The following is an 18615-nucleotide window of genomic DNA, read 5'->3' as shown; positions in this document are numbered from 1 at the left end:
TCTTGCTTCCTCGTCCCCGTCTCCTAACCCCAACTACTGGGAGTTTTGGGAGCCTTGGTTCCACTGTCCCCACTTTTGCCTACTGCAGGCTGACTTAAGACCACGGAAGGAAAGTGTTGGGGGGGGGCTGGGTTACCTTTCCTCCAGATCCTCAGCCCGAGGCCAAAGGCCCCAGTCCCCCTGCAAACCAGCCCCTCCCCAGCACCTCAGCCCTCCCGTCCCTACCCCTACCTGCAGCTCTCCTCTCCCTGGCTGGGTTCTTCCCCTCTCTCTGGGACCTGGCAGGGCCTGGGGTGGGGGGGTGAGTGGGAGGGAACCACAAACAGAACAGACAAGAGGATGTCCAGGGAGTGCCTCCAGAGATGCCCGGCGTTCTAAGCGGGGACTGTGTCCCAGGCAGCGCCCCCTCTTGCTCTCTGCCAAAGACAGGCTCAGTCCGGGGCCGGTGCCCGTGTCTTGCCCCCTAAAAGAAGGAGAGAGCTTGCTCCCTCAACAGAAGTCTTTTCTTTTTCATTCTCCGGTTCTGAAACCAGATCTTGACCTGCTGGTCACTAAGATTCAAGCGGTCTGAGAGTTCCCTCCGGCGCTGCCGTGTGATGAACTCGTTCACCAGAAACTCCCCCTCCAGCTCCGCCAGCTGCAACTTCGAATAGGGCTTGCGCTTCTTCCGGGAGCGGCTGTGGATCGGGTACCAGGGCGCGCCTGGGTGGAGACGAACCGGCAGCGTTGGCCAGAGGACCAAGAGGTGACAAGCCCAATGCCCTCGGTCCTTCCCCAGCCCTTTTCACCTTGGCCTGCCGCCCAATCCCAGGCCCTTGCTCTCCTGTCTCTTCTCCTCTCTTCCACACAGATCCTCATCCCCATCCACTCCCCCGCCTTCATCGTTCTTTTCCCCCTTTCGCTCCTCCTTGCCTCCACAACCCTACCTCCCCTGTAGTATCTCTGACCCTTCTGTGTTCCGATCCCCTCACATCTCCCCAAACCGCTGCTTCTCCCGGATATCCTGGCCCCTTCCTCTCACATCCTCCAGGATGGACACAGGAGCAAGTGGCCAGAGTAAATCGGGTCCACTGGCATTTCTTAAGAGGAAAAATGTAGGAAACGGAGACTGTGCGAAGGTGCAGGGAGAAGCCCTAGAGAGCAGGGACCAAGCTCTCGGTCCCCACCCCCCACCCGAGGCCTGGGGAAGTGTCTGTCAGGATCCCCTTCTCCAGAGCTCCCTGCCCCCTCCAGCCGCAGGTCGGCGAAAAAGGGACTCTCTGCAGTTCTTTTATGGGGATATTTACATGTTTATAGGCGCCCCCCACCCCCCATACTTCTTTTTTAAAGAAGTGCTTCCTTGCCACACATTCTGTCACCCCGGGCGGCCCTAGCTCAGTCCTACACTGCCCGCCCCGGTGAGCGGTCCGGTCCTGAGTACGCCTCGAGAGTGGGCCGGGGTCCTTACCGCTGGCCGAGAGCCCGCCGCCGGGGTTTAAAGGCGATACCAAGCTGACCGGGTCGCCCGCGCCGGCGCCCTTGTTGCCCTCGTTGAGCAGGGACGAACTGGAGTCGGATTCCAGCGACTGGCACGAGGGCGGGTCGTGCGGGGGTCCCGCGCCCCCGTCGCCCCCGCCGCCGCCTGCCGCGTAGTCGTACTTGAAACCGAGCGCGGGCGGCCCCGACGGCTCCAGCGGCAGCAGCGCTGCCCCCGGCCCGACTCCCGGGCCCGGGTCGCGGCCGCGCTCCTCACGCTTCAGGCCCCCGCCGCCCTCGGCGCACGGCTCGCGGTAGTAACCCTTGCTGTCCTCCACTCGCGCCAGCTCGCACGTGCGGCCGAAGGGCGGGTTGAGCGACACCGGGCTGCCGAGGTAGGGCTGCGGGTAGCCATTGCAGGGCTCCGCCGACGGCCAGGGCAGCGAGCACACGTTGTCGCGGCGCGGGTAGGACAGCGAAGGCAGCCCTGGCAGCTGCGCCCCGGACGCGCGGAAGTTGGGGAAGTAGAACGTGTCTCCCGTGTGGATGTTCACCAGCGGCCCCACAAACCCGGGATTCAGGAGATTATGCTCGCCCATTTCCGCGGGGCCCGACCGGCAGCTTCTACTTTATTGCTATCTGACATTAAACATAGTTAAACCTGCACCGGCCACCCATTGGCCACCCAGCTCACGTGGGCGCCGCCGCCAGGGGGATGGGTGGGGACAGCGAATCCCCCCCACCCCGCACCAACTCCAACTTCCCCCTTCCCCACTCGGGGTTGAGGGGGGAACAAAACGCGGGGGCAGATTTATTCGCTGGATTCTAGTTTTTTAAAATATCATATAAAACCTAACGCAGAGAGTGAGGCAATCGCCCGACCCGGGGCAAGAGGGAAAAAGCCACACCAAAAATACCCACACTTACGCACTTCTGCACCACGCACACCCCCCCAGATGTATTATCTTCTCACCAACAGCTGGCCAAGCACAGCCTATCCCTCTGTAATTAGCTCCTTTATTAACTAAAACCGTTGGAATTTACAATATCTCCCCAATAAATTACTATTAGATATTGTGTCATATAAAGTTTACTGGCTGTTTAAGGAGACGGATGAGCCCTTTGGCTCGGGGTTTATTTACAGTAGAGGCGAAGTGGGGATAAGGACAGGTTTCCCTGCCACTGTCTTTCCCAGCCCTGCCCCTGCTCTGCTCCTCTTCCTCAGCTCTTTCTCCTCAGGAATTTTGGGAGACACTTGGGGTCCTCTCCTCTAGGAAAGACTATGGGAGAATTGTTAATGCTGGGTATCCTCCCACCTTGGAGCTGGGAGCCACCCCAACCTCACACTTCCACTCACCGTTAGAAGAAGGATGCAGAAAGGAGGCAGAAGGAGCCAAAAAAACAGGAGGTGCTCAGCTCTATGTGGATCTGACTACCTGCTTTTGAAAATCTGGGGGCCTGAACTCCTCTTGCCTGTGACTTCTGAAGTCAGATGGGCTTTGGGGGGTCTTCCAGAGTCTCCGCAGCAAGAGGCTCTGGGACCCCAGCAGGGCTTGGTTGGCCTGAGAGGCTCGAGACTTCCACTGCAGAAGAGACCCCCACACCCCAGAAGCAGCCCAGCCTGCTGCTGGGACCATCAGATAGCAGCGCCAATGCCAGTAGGTGTGCTGGGAGTGAGGGAGAGGACTCCGGAGAATTATCTTGTTGGGGTTTAAAATTATGTTTATGGTGCTAACCTCAGCAGCTCCTTCTGGAGAAGGCTGAGAACCCAAAGCTGATCACTGATGAGATTAATCGACATCTTGAAACCACAATCGGATCTCAACCAGGTCCACAGAACACGGATAAGCGGATTAAAGTGAAAACCAAAACAAAGCCTTCAAAACTAGGTGTATTCTATTGGTGTCTAGTAGACAAAATACTCGGATTTCCATTTGATTGTTTCAGGCTCCTATACAATGCACGGCTTTGAGTAATATAAGGTAAAATAGATAGTTAGCAAACGTCTAAATGCAGAAAACACCGGACGATCTAGAGACATTTGGAGAAACCAAGAGTCCCCACGAGAATATGGCAGGGAAAAAAAAAAAAAAAAACCCATGTAGGTGAAAGTTAAGTATCTGAGAATGAGGCGAAGCTACAAAAGCAGACCGAAGCTGAAGATTCTCATCTCCCTTTTTCTCTCTCTCCTCTGCAGGACGCGGCAGAGAGAAACGCAGATTCTTGGAATTCCACAGGTCGCCGGGCGATTTCATATCCCAAACCAGAACTGCTCCCTCGGACAGAAATGTGTCCGCACGAGCGAGCGTCGCCCTGCCTGGCGCAGCTCAGGGCTCGCAACGCGGCGCCCGCCCCTCTCCCGCTTCCCCTTCCCCGCCCCGCTGCCGGGCCGCCCGGCCAGGGCCCTCCCGCCCCCAGGAGCCCGCGCCGCGCTCGCCGGGCCCACTTGCCGCAACCGAGGCCGAACGGAGAGATGCTAGCCCCGCGCAGTCACCTCCAGTCAGAGCGGCGCGAGCCGGGGCGCCGAGCAGCGGGCAGGAGACCGCCTGGATTGGCCTTTCTGTGCCTAATTGATTAAGGGGCTGCGCGGCTGCAGAAAGGAGCATCCCTGAGCTGCAAATTCCACGTCACAGCATCTCTAGCATCCTATGCATGGCCTCTTTTTCGAGATGCATTCATGAGCACCACTGAAAATTTAATTTTTAAAAATTTTATTTGGGGGTTATTTTGGTCAAGATAAACAGGGTGTGACTTGAATATTGTTGCTGTTTTCGGTCAGAACACTGCGCCGGCAGCAAGGTCTCCGGGCCTCCGGGCCTCTGGGCTCGGCGGCTATTGTTGGTATGAGGGATGCCGAGCTGAGCCGTGCAGAGTCACCCCTAGTCCTCGTGGGGTACAGGCTTCTTCCCATCCTCTTTTACCTTTCCAGATGACTCCAGTCTCCCAGAAAGGGGACTCCAGGAGCAAGGTCCCAGCCTCTCCCTGGCCCTCTCTAGCCCAAAAACCTGCGGCCCAGAGCCCTGCACGCTGCCCTCTGGCCAGGCCGCCGCGCACACAGAGCAGCGGCCACAGGGCGGCGGATGCAGCGCTGGGGGAACTGAGAATGGAGTGAGGGCTTCCTTCTTCCCGGCGCGCAGTTTCTCCCCGTTCGATTTGGCCCCATCTGGAAAGGGCGTTTCCCCCAGGTGTCCACTGTGTGGACAAGGGCACGCACACGAACCCTTCTTCGGTGAGTGCAGCTGCCCCTGACTTCCTCTCCAGGAGAGCGGCCTGGAACCGTCAGCAACGTTCGCATCCCCGTGTCCCGCTCCTCGAGGCCCACTGTGAGCCTAGGGGTTCTCAGGATCTTGGGGACGACCCAGGCAATCTAAGTGTACCATCGCGGATCCGTCCGCCTTTAAGGCACCCAGCCACACACGCCGCTGAGCCCCTTCCTTCCGCCGGGCTCCCACGAACAGGGCCCCGGAGCGCCCGGCCCAGCCTGGGTCCCCGGGGCCGGCGGGAGGCTCGGGTGCGAAGCTTCAATTTTAAATCCAGCCCCGGCGGGGGCCGCCCGCCAGGAACCAACTGGGGCCCGGGGAGGGGACCGGGAGGGACTCGCAACCCAAAGCACCGGGCAGCCGCGTCTAACCGAGTTTTATCCACCCGCACTTCGCAGCCCACACGCAAAACTAATTGGCCAGACCCAGGCTCTGGAGCTGCTGAGGGCCCTGTGCGCCCACTCTTCCCGCACATTCATCAAATCACCAGGTGGGAAGAGGCGGCCTGCCTGCTGGCCCCTGAGCCGCCGGCCCCCGCTGCAGCTGGCCTGGCGCAACCGTGCCCCGCTCATTAACTCAGGGGTTAATTAAAACTGAAGGCTAGGATGTGGCCCGAGGCTTTCCTTGAAGACCCGAGGCAGCCCTCCTGCCCTGAGCACCCACCAGCTGGCTGCCCCGCCGCCTCTCCCGCGCCTTCTGTCTGTGCCTGCAACCCTCCCGCATCTTCGCGGCCTCTGCGCGGGGCCTCGAGTCCCCGCCGCGCTAGGCCCGGCGGCGGGAGTTCTTTCTAAGGTCCGTGCCCGCTCTGGGGGCTGGGGCCAGGCGACTGCGGGAGGCTCGGGCCACCGCGGAGCGGCTGCGAGCTGCCGGGAGCCGGTTCCCCCGTGGACCCGAGGTCAGAATTATTCCCCGCGGTGCTGCCTTCTCCGCGGTCAGTCGAGAGGCCTCGGCGGCCCAGTTCAAGGTCACTGCCTAGTTTGCAGAAAGCGGTTCTGCCGCGTATGCAAATGAGTCAGGGCCTGGGCCGCGGATGGGGTGTGAATAGGCACCGAGCGGGCGTGGAGAGGGGAGAGGAAGGGCGGCAGATGAGGAAGGTCTGGGCCCCCACCCGAGCCTTCAGACCTCTCTATTTCGTTCTTTTGAGGCAGCTCAGGCTTGGTACAGCCTCTTTGTTGGGTTCAGACAAGGCTGGGGGTGGAGGTAGGGGGGCTCGGTCTCATTTTTCTCTCCTTCACTAACTCCTCCAGGGGTTGGAGCCCACCTGGCTCCCAGCCACCCCTCTGGGTGTCCGGGATTTGAGAGGAAGATTGGGAGACCCCTTCTCCAGGTGCTGCTTTCTAGGCATCTGCAGCCTGGGGCGGGGAGGGGGCGGTGCATTAGAGGAACCTGGGGTGAGGGGCCCAGTCAGGCTTTCTGGCTCACACAAGCGGCCTGCGGTCAGCAGCGACCTTACCTCCTCCACCCCTTCTGCGGCATCTCTGGGGCCCCTCCCTCCACAAGACCCCAGCCTGACTGCCACTCCGGAAATGGGAAGGGGGGGGTCCCAGGCGGCAACATCTGGGAGGCCATCTCTCCACCTCTCACCTGAACATCCCTACATGGGCCCTCTTCCCCCATTTTCTCTGTCCTTTCAGCGCACTAACAGTTAACTGGTTTCGCGGCTCTGACACTTTCCCCCTCCGCCAGCAGAGGATCTCCTCCGCCTAGTAAATTACTGAGTGTTGGGAAAGGTGTGGGGACCGAGTTAAAAAAAAAAAAAAAAACAACACACCACTCTCATCAAACGCCACACCCACAGCCGCCTGCACCGTATCCGGGAGCCCGGGGCCTGGTCTCGGCGACCTCGAAGCTCGGTATGGGGTGAGGACTACCCGAGTGCCCTCTGCCCCACAGCCAGCGGCTCGCTGTGACCATGGCCTCTGGCCAGGCCTAGCACTGGGGAGACGCTGAGATCTGCTCGGGGTCTACTCTGCCCAGCCTCCACAGCTTCCCAAATCCAAGCCCCCAGTCCCCGGGGCGGGGGGCGCGGGGGGCCTGGGGTGGGGGCCATCGCCTGGCGCGTGGGGGTGGGAGGAGGTGCTGTTAACCTCGAGGCTGGGCTGGGAGAGCGGGGGTCTACTTACCTCTGGAGACAGAAGAGGTTCAGAAGGGTGCGGGGCGGGGTTTCTCAGCCTCTAGAAACCTTCTGGGTGCCCCCTCCCCAGGGCCGCCGCAGGCCCAGCCTCGGTATCCGAGGAGGGCGGGGCGCAGGAGGCGGAGGGAGCGGCCAGCGGTAGGCGCGCGGGAGCCGAGTTGCCGAACATCTCTGGAGAGGCCGCCTTTTATGGGCGTTATTAGCGCCCCTGTCTAGACTGGAGACGACACCTCCTCTGTGTGTAAACAGAGGCGGCGGGCTCTGGCGGGAAGGGGGATGGCGCGTCCAGGGGGCGAGCGGCCCTCCACTGCTCTGGCCACCGGAAGATCAAGGCCTTTTCCACCCTGCCCCCCTTCCCTGTGCTCCCTGTGATGTCAAGGTCAGAAAGATCTAGTCACGGTCAAGGCTAAAAGAGGAAGAGCCTGGTTGGTTGCGCAAAGGCTCTGGCCCCCTCCTCCTCCCAGAAGCCCCTCGCTCCCCAGGGCCCCTCGATCCTCCACCAGCGCAGGTCTGGATACACATCGGCCGGAACCAGCACCAGGAGCTTTTTGAGGGGTGGGCTCCCGACACCAGCCACGTCGGGCACAGGTGGATCCTGGGGGGGGGGGGAGCTTGCTTTTGAATTGGGGGACCTGCCGCAGGGTTCCCAGCTCCAATCCTCTGAGAGATGGAGAATGTCCCAGGGCCGCCCCCGCCTCACACCACACTGGCCCGTGGATCAGCCTCAGGAGCAGAGGGTTTGGAGACAGTCGTGGAGGGATCTCCCTGGGAACTGCTGGCCTTGCTCCTGCAGGTGGGTTCTTAGCTGTGGGACTACAGGCTGAAAGGCCCGGTCTGCTGGCCTAGGTCTGGGGACGAAGATGGGGGTGGGGAAGGGTTTCCCCCCAAGCCCAGGAAAGGATCTGAGCCTTCCCTGGCAGCTTGGTAGAGTGACCTCTAGATGGAGAGTCCTGTGGGGCTCCAGCCCAGCCAAGTCCCTCGGTCCCCGCCTGGGGAGGGGGGGCGTGGGGAGCAGGGAGTGCCGCTGGATTATGAGACCGATCACAGGAGCCCCAGTCCCAGGGGACAGAGATTGTCTGTTTCCAGGGGCAGCCTCTGTGCTCTCAGCCCTTCACCCCTCTTGTACCCCCTGCACCCTCACACAGAGTGGAGCCCCATTCTCACATGAGCACTAGGAGATTGGCCTTGGAAAGAAAGGCTTCTTACAGATTTGAGTGAAGAAAACTAAACATGCGCTACACCCTGAGATGACAACATTCCTACTTATAGGCTTGTACGCACACGGGAAAATCTCCACTGGTCAAAACTCTCCCCCCCACACACACATACACGCGCACGCGCACACGCACACGGGCGTGCACGTGCTCACATACACCTTCACAGGAATGCCTCGCAGACTCCCCCGAGAGAATGCCAGCTCTTGGAGGAAGGAAAGGTAAGGGACCCACACAATCAGGAAGAGAATAATATGTGTTCCCAGTGTTCCCATCTTTGCCTCCCGAGAGTACACACTCGCACGATACCTGTCTCGCACAGGAGTTTCCATTCTCACGCTTGCTTACTCTTATGGGAGAGGCGTCTCCAAAATCGATCCAGACATGATAATTCTCCAGAACACATTCAGGCATATTTAACCCAGTGTAAGAGACAGTCCTAAACACCCTGGGCACACCGGGGCTCCCGGGGACTCAGAGGGACTGCCGTCTTTGCCTGGGTTTTCCCAATGCAACCCCAATGAGCCTTCATGAGCCTTCTCCTTTTTTCCATCGCCCCCTTCTGGGGCTTTAGGGAGGGTCCCTCTGTGTGGGAAGAGTCGCTCATTAGACTCTCTGTGAGTTTGTGTGCAGAAGTAGAGGGATCCCTTGGAGAACTCTAGACTTCTCTTTCCCTACAGTCTCCAACTTCCACTGTATCGACAGTTGTCATGGGAAAAAGCCAGTGTATCTGCAAGTCAAGAGGGATGGGGACCCATATCAAGAGAGCCCCAGGCTTCTTGTCTGCTCAATTCCCTTTTCTGACACACACATTTAATTTTCAACTCTTTCCATTTCAGGAGAGACTCAGGGTTTTGGGAAGAGGTTAAGGTGGCAAGTGGTGAGAGAAGGGAAGATGGAATTAAAAATGAACCTTATTGCTGGGAGCTTCACCTATATCCCCTGAACCCCCACTTCCCAGCATGTGATTCTTTGATAGTTAAGCCAGAGTTGAAGTGGAGTAGAGTCAGACTGGCAGCCCCATCAGTAGCAGAGCCTCTATAGAGGTTACATTCTTCAGGCTCTTTGTCCCTCTCTGACTCCATGGTGTGTGTGTGTGTGTGTGTGTGTGTGTGTGTGTGTGTGTGTGTGTGTGTTTCACCCCCAGAAACATTTATTTAAATAAAATTGTAAGAACCTCAGCCGTCAGGCAAAGGGAGACCGGAGAGCTCTGATTTCCAACCCAATGCCTCCAGTCTTTCTGTGTCTCAGGAGAGGAAAAATATTATATATAAATAAAAATTGCTGCAGTAAAGATTTAATCTGAGATAACATTGTTTTAGGCTATATTGCTTTTTAAAAGTCTCTTAACCTGACAACTTAACGATCTCATTAACTCCGCCAGATAGGGAGATAGGTATGGACGGACACGACAGGGAAAACAAATTAATGGCAGAGTCTACACGGCTCCTGACGGCCTAGAAGACTGTGATCCCCAGGAATGCTGGGGGAAAAAAGGTGGGGTTGCCTTATGACCTGGGGGGCCCAGGGGTCCTAGTGGCCTGACTCTGCATGAACTGATGGGGAAGAAAAGAGAGCAGCCTAGGAGCGCTGAGCTCCCAGCCACCCCCAGCAGGACAGGCTGTGCAGACCCCCTCCCAGCCCCAGCCCTGAACTGGCTGGAGGGGTTGCGGACCCTCTGGTGGGCAGTGCCCCGGAAGCCCAAGATTAGCTCCCCACCGCGGGGGGCCACCGCTACCACCACAGCATCCAGCTCTGGCTGGGTGCTTCCTCCTCAGCTTCTAAACCATTAACTGAAGTCCACGACCACGGGCAGCGTACTTTTCTCACCCACCTGCTTCCGGGCCTTCCCAGTCGCTGATTACACCCTTCTCCCCCCAACACACACTCATCTATTCCGAAGGAGTTTTCTCCTATCTAGATCCCATCAACAACCCAAATAACCCAAATAACTCACTTTAAAAAACATGAGTGGAACAAAATATGAGTTTGAAATGTACCCCCCTGGGGTGCTGTCTACACTCCTCCCCTCGCCCACTCTGGCTGAGTTGGGGCAGCGAAGAAGACGCCGATGAGCCAGTGGACAGAAGGGTCTGCAGAAGGAATCTGAGTAATAAAATCAAGGCAAAAAAAAAAAAAGATTTTATTTTAAAAACAGGTTTGTGGGTTTTTTTCCTTTTTGCATTCAGTACATTGTCATTCAGACATCACAATACTATATACAGATACACGACATTTTAAAAAAGCCTATTTCTGATGCACATTTCAAAAGAACACTGTTTTGTAACGCACCAGTGGGAAGGGAGAAGGTGCGGGACCTCCCCCTCCGCCGCAGGTTGGCCTCTGAGGAGGGTATGTTAGCCAGCGTGTACATTAGCTGGTTAATTGGGGGCTGGCTATCTTGGCCTCCTGGAAGAAAACTGCTTTCCTCTGGACGATCAGTAAAAGTGAAAGTGTGAGGCTCTCTCCTCAGCGATTGCCTCCACGGAGAGGCAACTGGACGGGGGCTCTGCTGGGACCCACGCTCCATCCCCTTGGAAGAGGAGTTTGTCCTTTCCTTAGAAAAATGTTCTGCTTCTGTACCTGGCCTGATCCCCAGTAGAGAGAGGGAAGGAGGTGGGGGGGGGGAGAGAGAGAGAGAGAGAGAGAGATATTTAGCAGCGTGGTTGGAGTTTCCATTCTCCTTGGATTTCTGCACGTTGACTGAGACAGCAGCAGAGAGGAGGAAGTGGGGCAAAGTTGGCTCCAGAGAAATTCAGTTTCCGGGTTGAGGTGGGGGTAGGCAGCTCCTCCACCAATTCCAGCTTTTGTTGAAACAGGAAGGAAAGAACACCTATGCGCCGTCCGTACTCCAATCACGATGCCAGATCCCTAACAATTATCATTAATATTAACGCGACTTTTAAAATATGCACAGAAAATCTTAACTGGGAAGTCTTGCCTAACTAAGGAGTGTGGGAGGGACAGGGAACAGGAAGAGGAACTGGAAGGATGGTGAGAGCTCACCAGGTCCTGCCCCGGGGCCCCACCCTCGGAGGGTCATCAACCTGCCTGGGCAAAGGATGAGGCAAGAGTGGGGTCATTCGGGTTCCCCAACCCTGCTTTGGTTGGAATGATCGGGCTCTTTGCCCCCTACCACTCAGCTTTCTGGCAAGGCGAGGGATGAGGGCGAAGGGGAGTGGAGGCCGTCAGCCTTCCTCCCACAGCCCACCCAGATCCACCGCCAAAGCTCCTGAGGCCTGGTGGGTCCCGTCTGCATGGGGCTGGGGGTTGAGGATGGGGTGGGGAGTAGGGGGCTGCCGAGCGCGCCCTCTGATCCTCTCTGCCTCCCGCGGCGCAGTCACTCTTTCTTGTTAACATTAAATATTCGTCTGCACCGGCGAAGCGTCCTTCGTTGGGTTCGGTAATGGTACAAAGCGGCAACATAAATAGACGGGGCGGGTGGCCGGTTGGGCGGTCAGGTCGAGTGGAGATGAGGCGCTTTGGATTTGCTGACCACCTTCTTTTCTTTGACCCGTCGGTTCTGGAACCAGATGGTGACCTGGCGCTCAGAGAGGTTCGTGGTGGCAGAGATGCGCCGGCGCTTCTCTTTGGTGATGAACTTGCTGGCAGCGTACTCCTTCTCTAGCTCCTTCAGCTGCACCTTTGTGTAGGGCACGCGTTTCTTGCGCCCGCGCCGGTAGCTGCTCACCTCGGGCTGCAGGGGAACCACGTCTGGGGGGAGAAAGAAGCCGGGCGGCAGGAAGTGAGTCTCGTGCCTGGACCCTGGCGCGACCGGGCTGTGCGCCCCAGGCTGCTCCACGGAGTGGGCTCGAGGTTCCAGCAGGGGCTCTAAGGGACAGACAAATTGCCCCCTGATCCTTTGCGCCTCTGTTACTAGCAAGGCCATGACTAAGGCGAGGCCCTGGATGTGTTGCCTCGGGTGAAAACTTTAAAAGAGGGGGAGCCAGACACTGGGGAATCGAGATAGGTAACATTTTAATGCAATGTTTAAAAAATCAGAATGAATGCAAAAAAAATTAATGATAAACAAAATAACAAATTTTAAATAAACATGGGACCAGTAGTACTGATTTTTCCTTTTGCCTCAGGCTCCAATACCGCTCTGCACAGCATTTGTTATTAGAATCCTGTACTCTTAAAAGGGTCCCTACAAATTCCACCCTGGTCTGAGGGCCTAGAGGATTGCAAATATTCAGGAAAATTCCTCCTTCCAGCAGTTAGGTCACTTGGGCAGCTATTAGCGTAAACTGTGTCCCATTATCAGGGGAAGGTGTTCTGTTGTATGTTTGAGGGAGGGCATGGCAGGAAGGGAGAGAGCTTCAGTGGGCACAGAACACCAAGTGGGGCCTCATGCCTTGGTCACTGCTTCTGCCCTAGGAATCTGAGACCTATACTAACAGATAGAGAAGAAAAGTGTCCAGGGGATGCCAGCCTGCTTGGGAGCCAATCACTCTAGGCAGGCGCCAATGTAGTGAGCCACTTAACAACATTCAAGTTGAGAGATCCTGGATGGGAGATGTAGGGGATCGGGCCCTGGGCCCTGGACGTAGAATCCATGCCCCAGGGGCTGCCCACCAAAGGAGGCACTAGGAGAGCCCTTCTGGGGTTAAACCCAGCGGTTTACATAAGTCTTCTACAAAAAGAATTCAGTGCCTTTTCTTGCTCCCTCCCCCCAAATACCCACTCACCAAAACAGAGCAAATTCTGCTCCAACCCCCTCTCCTCTCCATTTCTCCAAAGCTGAGAGAAACTGTCTCCATCGCATACAGGAACCCTAGCCACCCTAAATACCTTGTTATCCCAACCGTTACTAGGTCAATTTCTTTATGCTGTGTGAATTTCACAGGAACTCAGAACAATATATGTCACTTACATCCCCCTTCCGTTCCACACTCACCTCTGTTAATAAAAAGGTCATTGCCAGGGTTTCAAGGTTGAAGCGGGGAATTAGGGGGATTATCTGAATAATTCACCCCTCAATTTTTAAAAATATAATTTTTATAATTTTTAGACTCCTTTAGGCAGAAACTAATGATGAGGAGTGAATATTTGGGGTTCCCCCTCATTCTCACTGCCCTCTGGAAGTGGACAGGCAGTCCAGAACACAGGCACAAAGCTCTTCCTGAAACGCTTGTTCTCACCCCACCCTCATAAAACACCTTCCCTACACCCATTCCCACTGGGTCTGCTCTCACCCAGGAATACTTGTCTATACAGGCTGGAAAGAGAAGAGGTCACAATCGAATGCAGTAGGAAATTAAGTGCTCGGAGGAATATGTGAAAGAGGGGTTTCCAGTGGCCTGGCTTGGCTGTCTTCATGATGACAAGTTCTCAGGAAAATTGTGGGGCTTGTCACTTTTCTCTGCCTGTGTAGGAACAGGCCAAGGTTTAAAAAAAAATCTGAAAAACAAAACAGCTTCACTTTAACAGAGAAGATCCTTTAGGTTAAAAAGAATTTTTTGTACAAGATAATTTTGTAAAAATTTCTCAGTTCTCAAGTTTGTTTTACTCCTACAGATGTAACTATGATTCAGGAGATTGATAATTCCGGGAAAAGAGTAAAACAAAGAGGGTAAGTACTGTTACCATGAGGCGTTTGGTGGTGTTTCTTTTCTTTTCTTTTTTTTTAAATTTAAATCCTCAGAACATTTTTTCAGGCTTATTTTATTAAACCCAATTTACAAGATGAGGAATCTGAAGCTCAGAGTGGGTAAAATAACTAAAGTGGCAGAGCCAGATTTTAAACCAAGATTTTTCTGATTCGACATAATGACACTGTCAGTCCTAAAATGGAAATAGGCTCCTCTTCCCTGGAGAGCTAAATGAGATAAAGTGGGTTTTGGTTCCAGAATTAACCAGCTAATTGTCCCTGACTTTTCATCTTACTTTCTGGAAATGCTCACAGTTACCTACCCAATTCTGGATCATCTAAACCCCAACTCTAAATTTCCAATGAGGTTTAATCAACACAATCCTTAAAAATCGGTTTTAAAGAGCAGCTACCTGGACTAAACTGGCTATTTTTCTCTATAGGACGCTAAGGATTGACTTGCCAAAGTTCTTACTGGATCTGACCAAAATGTTGGTTGTTTTGGCCTCTTGGGAAAATACCTTTTAGTCTTGCCTTTTCAAAGAAGCTTCCTTTCATTGTCTGCTGTCTTGCCTGGGAAGGAATTAGGATCTACAGATATGGAAACATCCGGAAGCTCAGACCTCGAGTTGTGTCTATACTGCCTAAAGTAAGTAGGGGACTTGGTTATTAATTTTACAATCAAACCTTCTCTAACATCCCTCCAGACACACATACACACATAAACCCCTTCATACCTGGGGACCTAATAGACACCTTTGAGAAGTGAAGAAAAATCAGATCAGTTATCAGCTGTCACCTTCTCTTGGGGTCCTGTGGATAGGTTCCCACTGCCCACTTGCTCTTGACCACTTACTCCTACAACAGGGCTCTGCGCTCTGAAGAGGACTTTGTCCAGCTAGAAATCCTAGCTGCTCTTCTCAGCCATAATCCAAAGGCTTGTCAGTAGGGACTTCCAGTATGGCCCAAAGAACCCACTATTTCATTCTATTGCTCTCCCCCAATCTTATCTGACTCTGTCTCTCCCTGCCCAACCCCCACCCCCATGTTCTGATTCTCTCTTAGAATTTCTGCTGATTCTCTCTTGGAATTTTTGTGTCTCTCTGTAAAAAAGAAAAAAAAAGTGCCTACACTCATCATAGGAAGGGGGGAAAAAGCAATGAAACAAGGGTCTGTATAATTGGGGGAGGGAAGAAGCCACAACAGATCTTGGCCCTAATTATCTGGATCTTTCTGAACAATTGCCTCCATATCCCACAGCAGCCCAGACTGCCATAGTGAGGTTTCTCAGAGCCAGAGGCGCTAAAGAGAGACAGTAGTGTTTATGCCCAGATGCTGCCGGCACAAACCACAATTGCATAGACAGAGTTATCTGGAAATCTCACTACTTCTAAAAGATCTCTGTGTGGGTAGAAAGATGGAGGGTGTCTGAAGGTAAGTTCTTTTTCATCTGCTTTTTGCCTGGACGTCTGCACTCACTGAGATATAACAGCCCGAGTCTGTTTCCACACAGGGAGTGTGAGCTTATAGCTGCTGAGACAGTGGGTTTTATATCCATTTCCACACAGTAATTTGCAAGTATAGTAAATCTCAATTGGGCTGTATTTTTTTTATTTCAAAGATATTTTTCTCTAGGAGGTTATGATCAAAAAGTGTTTATTTTTAGCAGGTTTCTTTTTTCCCTGGGAATCTTTAAGATGTTCATTTTGCTCAAGGATATTTCTGAGCTGGTTTCCAATCCTTCACCGCCACCTCGCTTCACATGCATACACAGCGATGCCAGCGCAGCTCCTTTTCGTCACCTCTCCACACTAAACCCATTGTCCATTGCTCTAGACCTATGCCTCTGCCCACAGTGGGCGAGGTGGGCATCTGTTCCCCTGCCCTTCGGCCCCTTAGCATGGCCTACCGGCTCCCCCTGCTTCAGGAATTCCTGCCTGAGCCCTGTGTCCTAAAGAGTTTTCCGTTTGGGTGAGATGGTGGAGTAAAGGGCCATCTATCTATAATACCTTACTGTATACTTACATGTGAATTGTCTGTCTTCTAGAAATGCATTATCATGTGTTTCCTATTAGGAGGCTGATAACAGAAATTATTATATAAAATATTATTGCCAATTCAGAACAGGTAATGCATGATACCATGTACTAAAATTCTATCATCCTGGCAGCCAGAAATGGGGTGCCTAGTGTGGGTCCCACCCTGATATTCAGTTGTGTTATACTAAGTAATCTCATATTTGCAAGAATGTTATCTTCTACACTTTCTAATATCAGTCAGTGATTTTTCACCATCTGCTCTTGCCCCAATCCCGCCTGCAAAGGAATTTCAGGCCCACCCTTAGGAGGTCTTCAGATCTCTAATTCCCAGTGAAAATGTCCCTGGACTCACATGTAGAGCTGGGGGGCCCTCTGGATAGTATGGAGAGACATCTATGGCTTCCATGCCACCCCCCCCCGCCCCCAGGATTCCTGTAGGCATTAGTACGGAGCCAGTCAGCCGTCTCCCACCTGGCTCTGCTTACAGCCAGAGCAGACGCAGGCTTTGGATTTGCAATTTCTCAGCCCTGTGATGAATCCAAAGCTCCTGATAGTGATTTTGACAAACCTGGGACTGATCTTTCTCCCCTGGGGAATGGTGGGGATTGCAGGATCCCCTCTGGTTCAGAAACAGCCTCAGTTGGAACAGGAACAGGACATCGGTGAATTCGGCCCCCCCCCCCCATACACAGGCAAAGACCTAGAGGTCCCTAGCTTGGGCCTGGATCCCAGATGTATCCAGAACAGGTCTTCAGTCCCTCACTTCTCATCCTCATTCCCCTTTTTCTGTGTTTGAGGCATAGAACTCTCTCCCTGACATTTGGGGGAGTTGGCAGTGGGAACACCCACAGGATTTGAGCTCAGGATACCAGAGAGGCAAAGAAAATTTTATAACCCAGGAGAGGGATACAAACCCCCTTCTCGCCACATCCTTTCCAGAGATTTTAGTTCTGCTCCTTTAAGGATCAGAAAATTCGTGGCCGAATTCTTAAAATAAATTAAGAAAAGAAAATATTCTGCATTTCTTTGGACCCGGCAAATTAGATCCCTATTCAAAAAACAACAACAACAAAAACCTATCTAGTGCTTGAACGATCTGAAAATTCAGGCAAGATTGTTCTTTTTTTTTTCCCCCTCAATTATTCGGTGGGTTGAGGCTTTTGTCCTGGTGGTTTCGGATTCCAAAGCACCCAAAACCCACCCCACCCCCATTCCTGGCTGGAAGCGGGCTTCGGGGGCCAAAAGCCGCGCGAGAGACTAGAGCGGGCTGGGGGAGGAGGAGGCGAGCTCCCGACTCGAGCCGAGCCGGCAGCCCGGCGCTCGGGCGCCTGTGATTGCTTCACTCTCGGCCGGGCAGCTCCGGGGAACGTGTCGGAGCAGATTTCTTCCCCGGCGCATTCCTCAGCGCAGCTCGCCCGGCCGGCTCCAGCGGCAGCCCAGCAGAGCCGGCGCGCCGGGGCCAGACGGCGGGGGTGGCTGAGGCGCGGAGCCCCGGGGCAGGCAGGGCGGGGAGGGGTCCTGGCTGCTGCTGCTGCTGCTGCGGCGGCGGCGGCGGCGGCGCTCGCGCCCCTTCCTTACCTGGAAAGGGAGACTTCCAGAGGTGAGCGGACTGCGACTGCTCCTTGGAGCAATACACCTGACTGTCCCAGCCGTTGGAGAGAGCCCAATGCTGGTAGCCTTCGACGGGGATGAGCGCGTCGTGACGCGGCTCCGGGTGCCCGCTGATCCCAGGCACCACCGACACGTCCAGGTAGCCGGGCATCGCCTGGTAGGAGCTGGCGAAGCTGGGGTAGAAGGCGAACTCCTTGGCCCTGGAGGACAGGTCATCACCGGGCAGGGCGCCCGACGGCTCCGGGTATTTATCGCCCGGGTGGTAGGCGCAAGGCTTTTGCTGCAGGTTCACGTTGTGCGACAGGCGGCAGCCGTAGTAGCTGCCACCGAACGGGTAGCCGTAGCCCAGGGTGGCGCTGGACGAGGTGGGGGGCGCCGGCGGTGGGGCGCACTGGCGCGCCGCCTCCGGGGCCGGGATGTCCGTGTAGACGGCACCCTGTGGGGCGCCCAGGGGAGCCGGCGGGCGGCCCAGCACGGGGTGTGGAAGCAGGTCGCGGCAGTGGCTGGCCGGGCAGCTGCTGCCCAGCCCGTCCATGCTGGGGGCTTTGCCGGGGCTCGCTCCGCTGCAGCCGCCCCCCGCGCCGCCCGCGCCGCCGCCTCCCCCGCCGCCGCCTCCGCTGCCGCTCTCCGCCGCGCTGTCCTCATAGACGTACATAAGGCTCTCCGGCCAGCGCGGATGCAAGAGCAGCGAAGTCGTCATGACATGATCTGCTCGAGCTTTTTAAAAACTCCACTTGCCAGAGGCAGCGAGCTGGGGAGACACCTCGCTCCCTTTTCCCCTCCCCCATCCCTCCTCCCTTCCCTCTTCTCCCCTCCCCTCCTCCTGGTGCTTCCACCTACCTCCCTACATTCCCTCTACGCATGCGGAGACACTTCATTAAGAAATCCGCCGGCTCCCGCCCGGCTCCCCTAGGCACCCCTCCCGCGCCCACGTGACGCGGCCAACGCACGTGACTCCGGGGCCCGGTCTCCAGGTGTTCCCACCCCTCGCTGTGGGGCGGGGCAAAAGGAAACAAGTCTCTGCTGATTGGCTCTCGGAAGGGGCAAAGAAGGGGGAGCTGCGAGATTTAAAGGGACAGGGCAACGCCCCCCCCCCAGCAGGCGGGAGGGAGGGAGAGGGAGGAGGGGGAGGCTGAATTTGGCCGACTCAAAGGGGTCTGGAGAGACTCGGACTGTTCCTGGGCGCCTCCCTCTAGATTTAGGTTTAGGTTGGCTATGGGGGAGACTGAGCCTTACCCAAAAAAAACGGTCGCTGTGACTGGATTGGGGTTGGGGCTAAGGGTTGGGGAGAAACTGGATTTTTTTTTTC

The 18615-nt window shown here is 55.4% G+C and overlaps 2 protein-coding genes across 2 annotated transcripts; both read right to left on the bottom strand.

Moving 5' to 3' along the window:
* Positions 1–461: 461 nt before the first annotated feature.
* Positions 462–2054, bottom strand: HOXC12 (homeobox C12). Its single transcript, XM_045800768.1, has 2 exons — positions 1448–2054; positions 462–702 (listed from the first exon to the last, which is right to left on the bottom strand). Exons 1-2 carry the CDS (start codon positions 2052–2054, stop codon positions 464–466), a joined length of 846 nt encoding a protein of 281 aa, XP_045656724.1. The 3' UTR covers positions 462–463.
* A 9380-nt stretch (positions 2055–11434) lies between these two features.
* On the bottom strand, positions 11435–18006 carry HOXC13 (homeobox C13). Its single transcript, XM_045800769.2, has 2 exons — positions 17274–18006; positions 11435–11777 (listed from the first exon to the last, which is right to left on the bottom strand). Exons 1-2 carry the CDS (start codon positions 18004–18006, stop codon positions 11521–11523), a joined length of 990 nt encoding a protein of 329 aa, XP_045656725.2. The 3' UTR covers positions 11435–11520.
* Between the last annotated feature and the right edge of the window lie 609 nt (positions 18007–18615).

The sequence above is a fragment of the Ursus americanus genome, chromosome 25 (genome assembly GCF_024610735.1).
Source record: "Ursus americanus isolate L20-20 chromosome 25, mUrsAme1.1.p, whole genome shotgun sequence".
In the NCBI taxonomy this organism is placed as follows: Eukaryota; Metazoa; Chordata; class Mammalia; order Carnivora; family Ursidae; genus Ursus; species Ursus americanus.
This window is presented reverse-complemented; position numbering and strand designations above follow the sequence as displayed.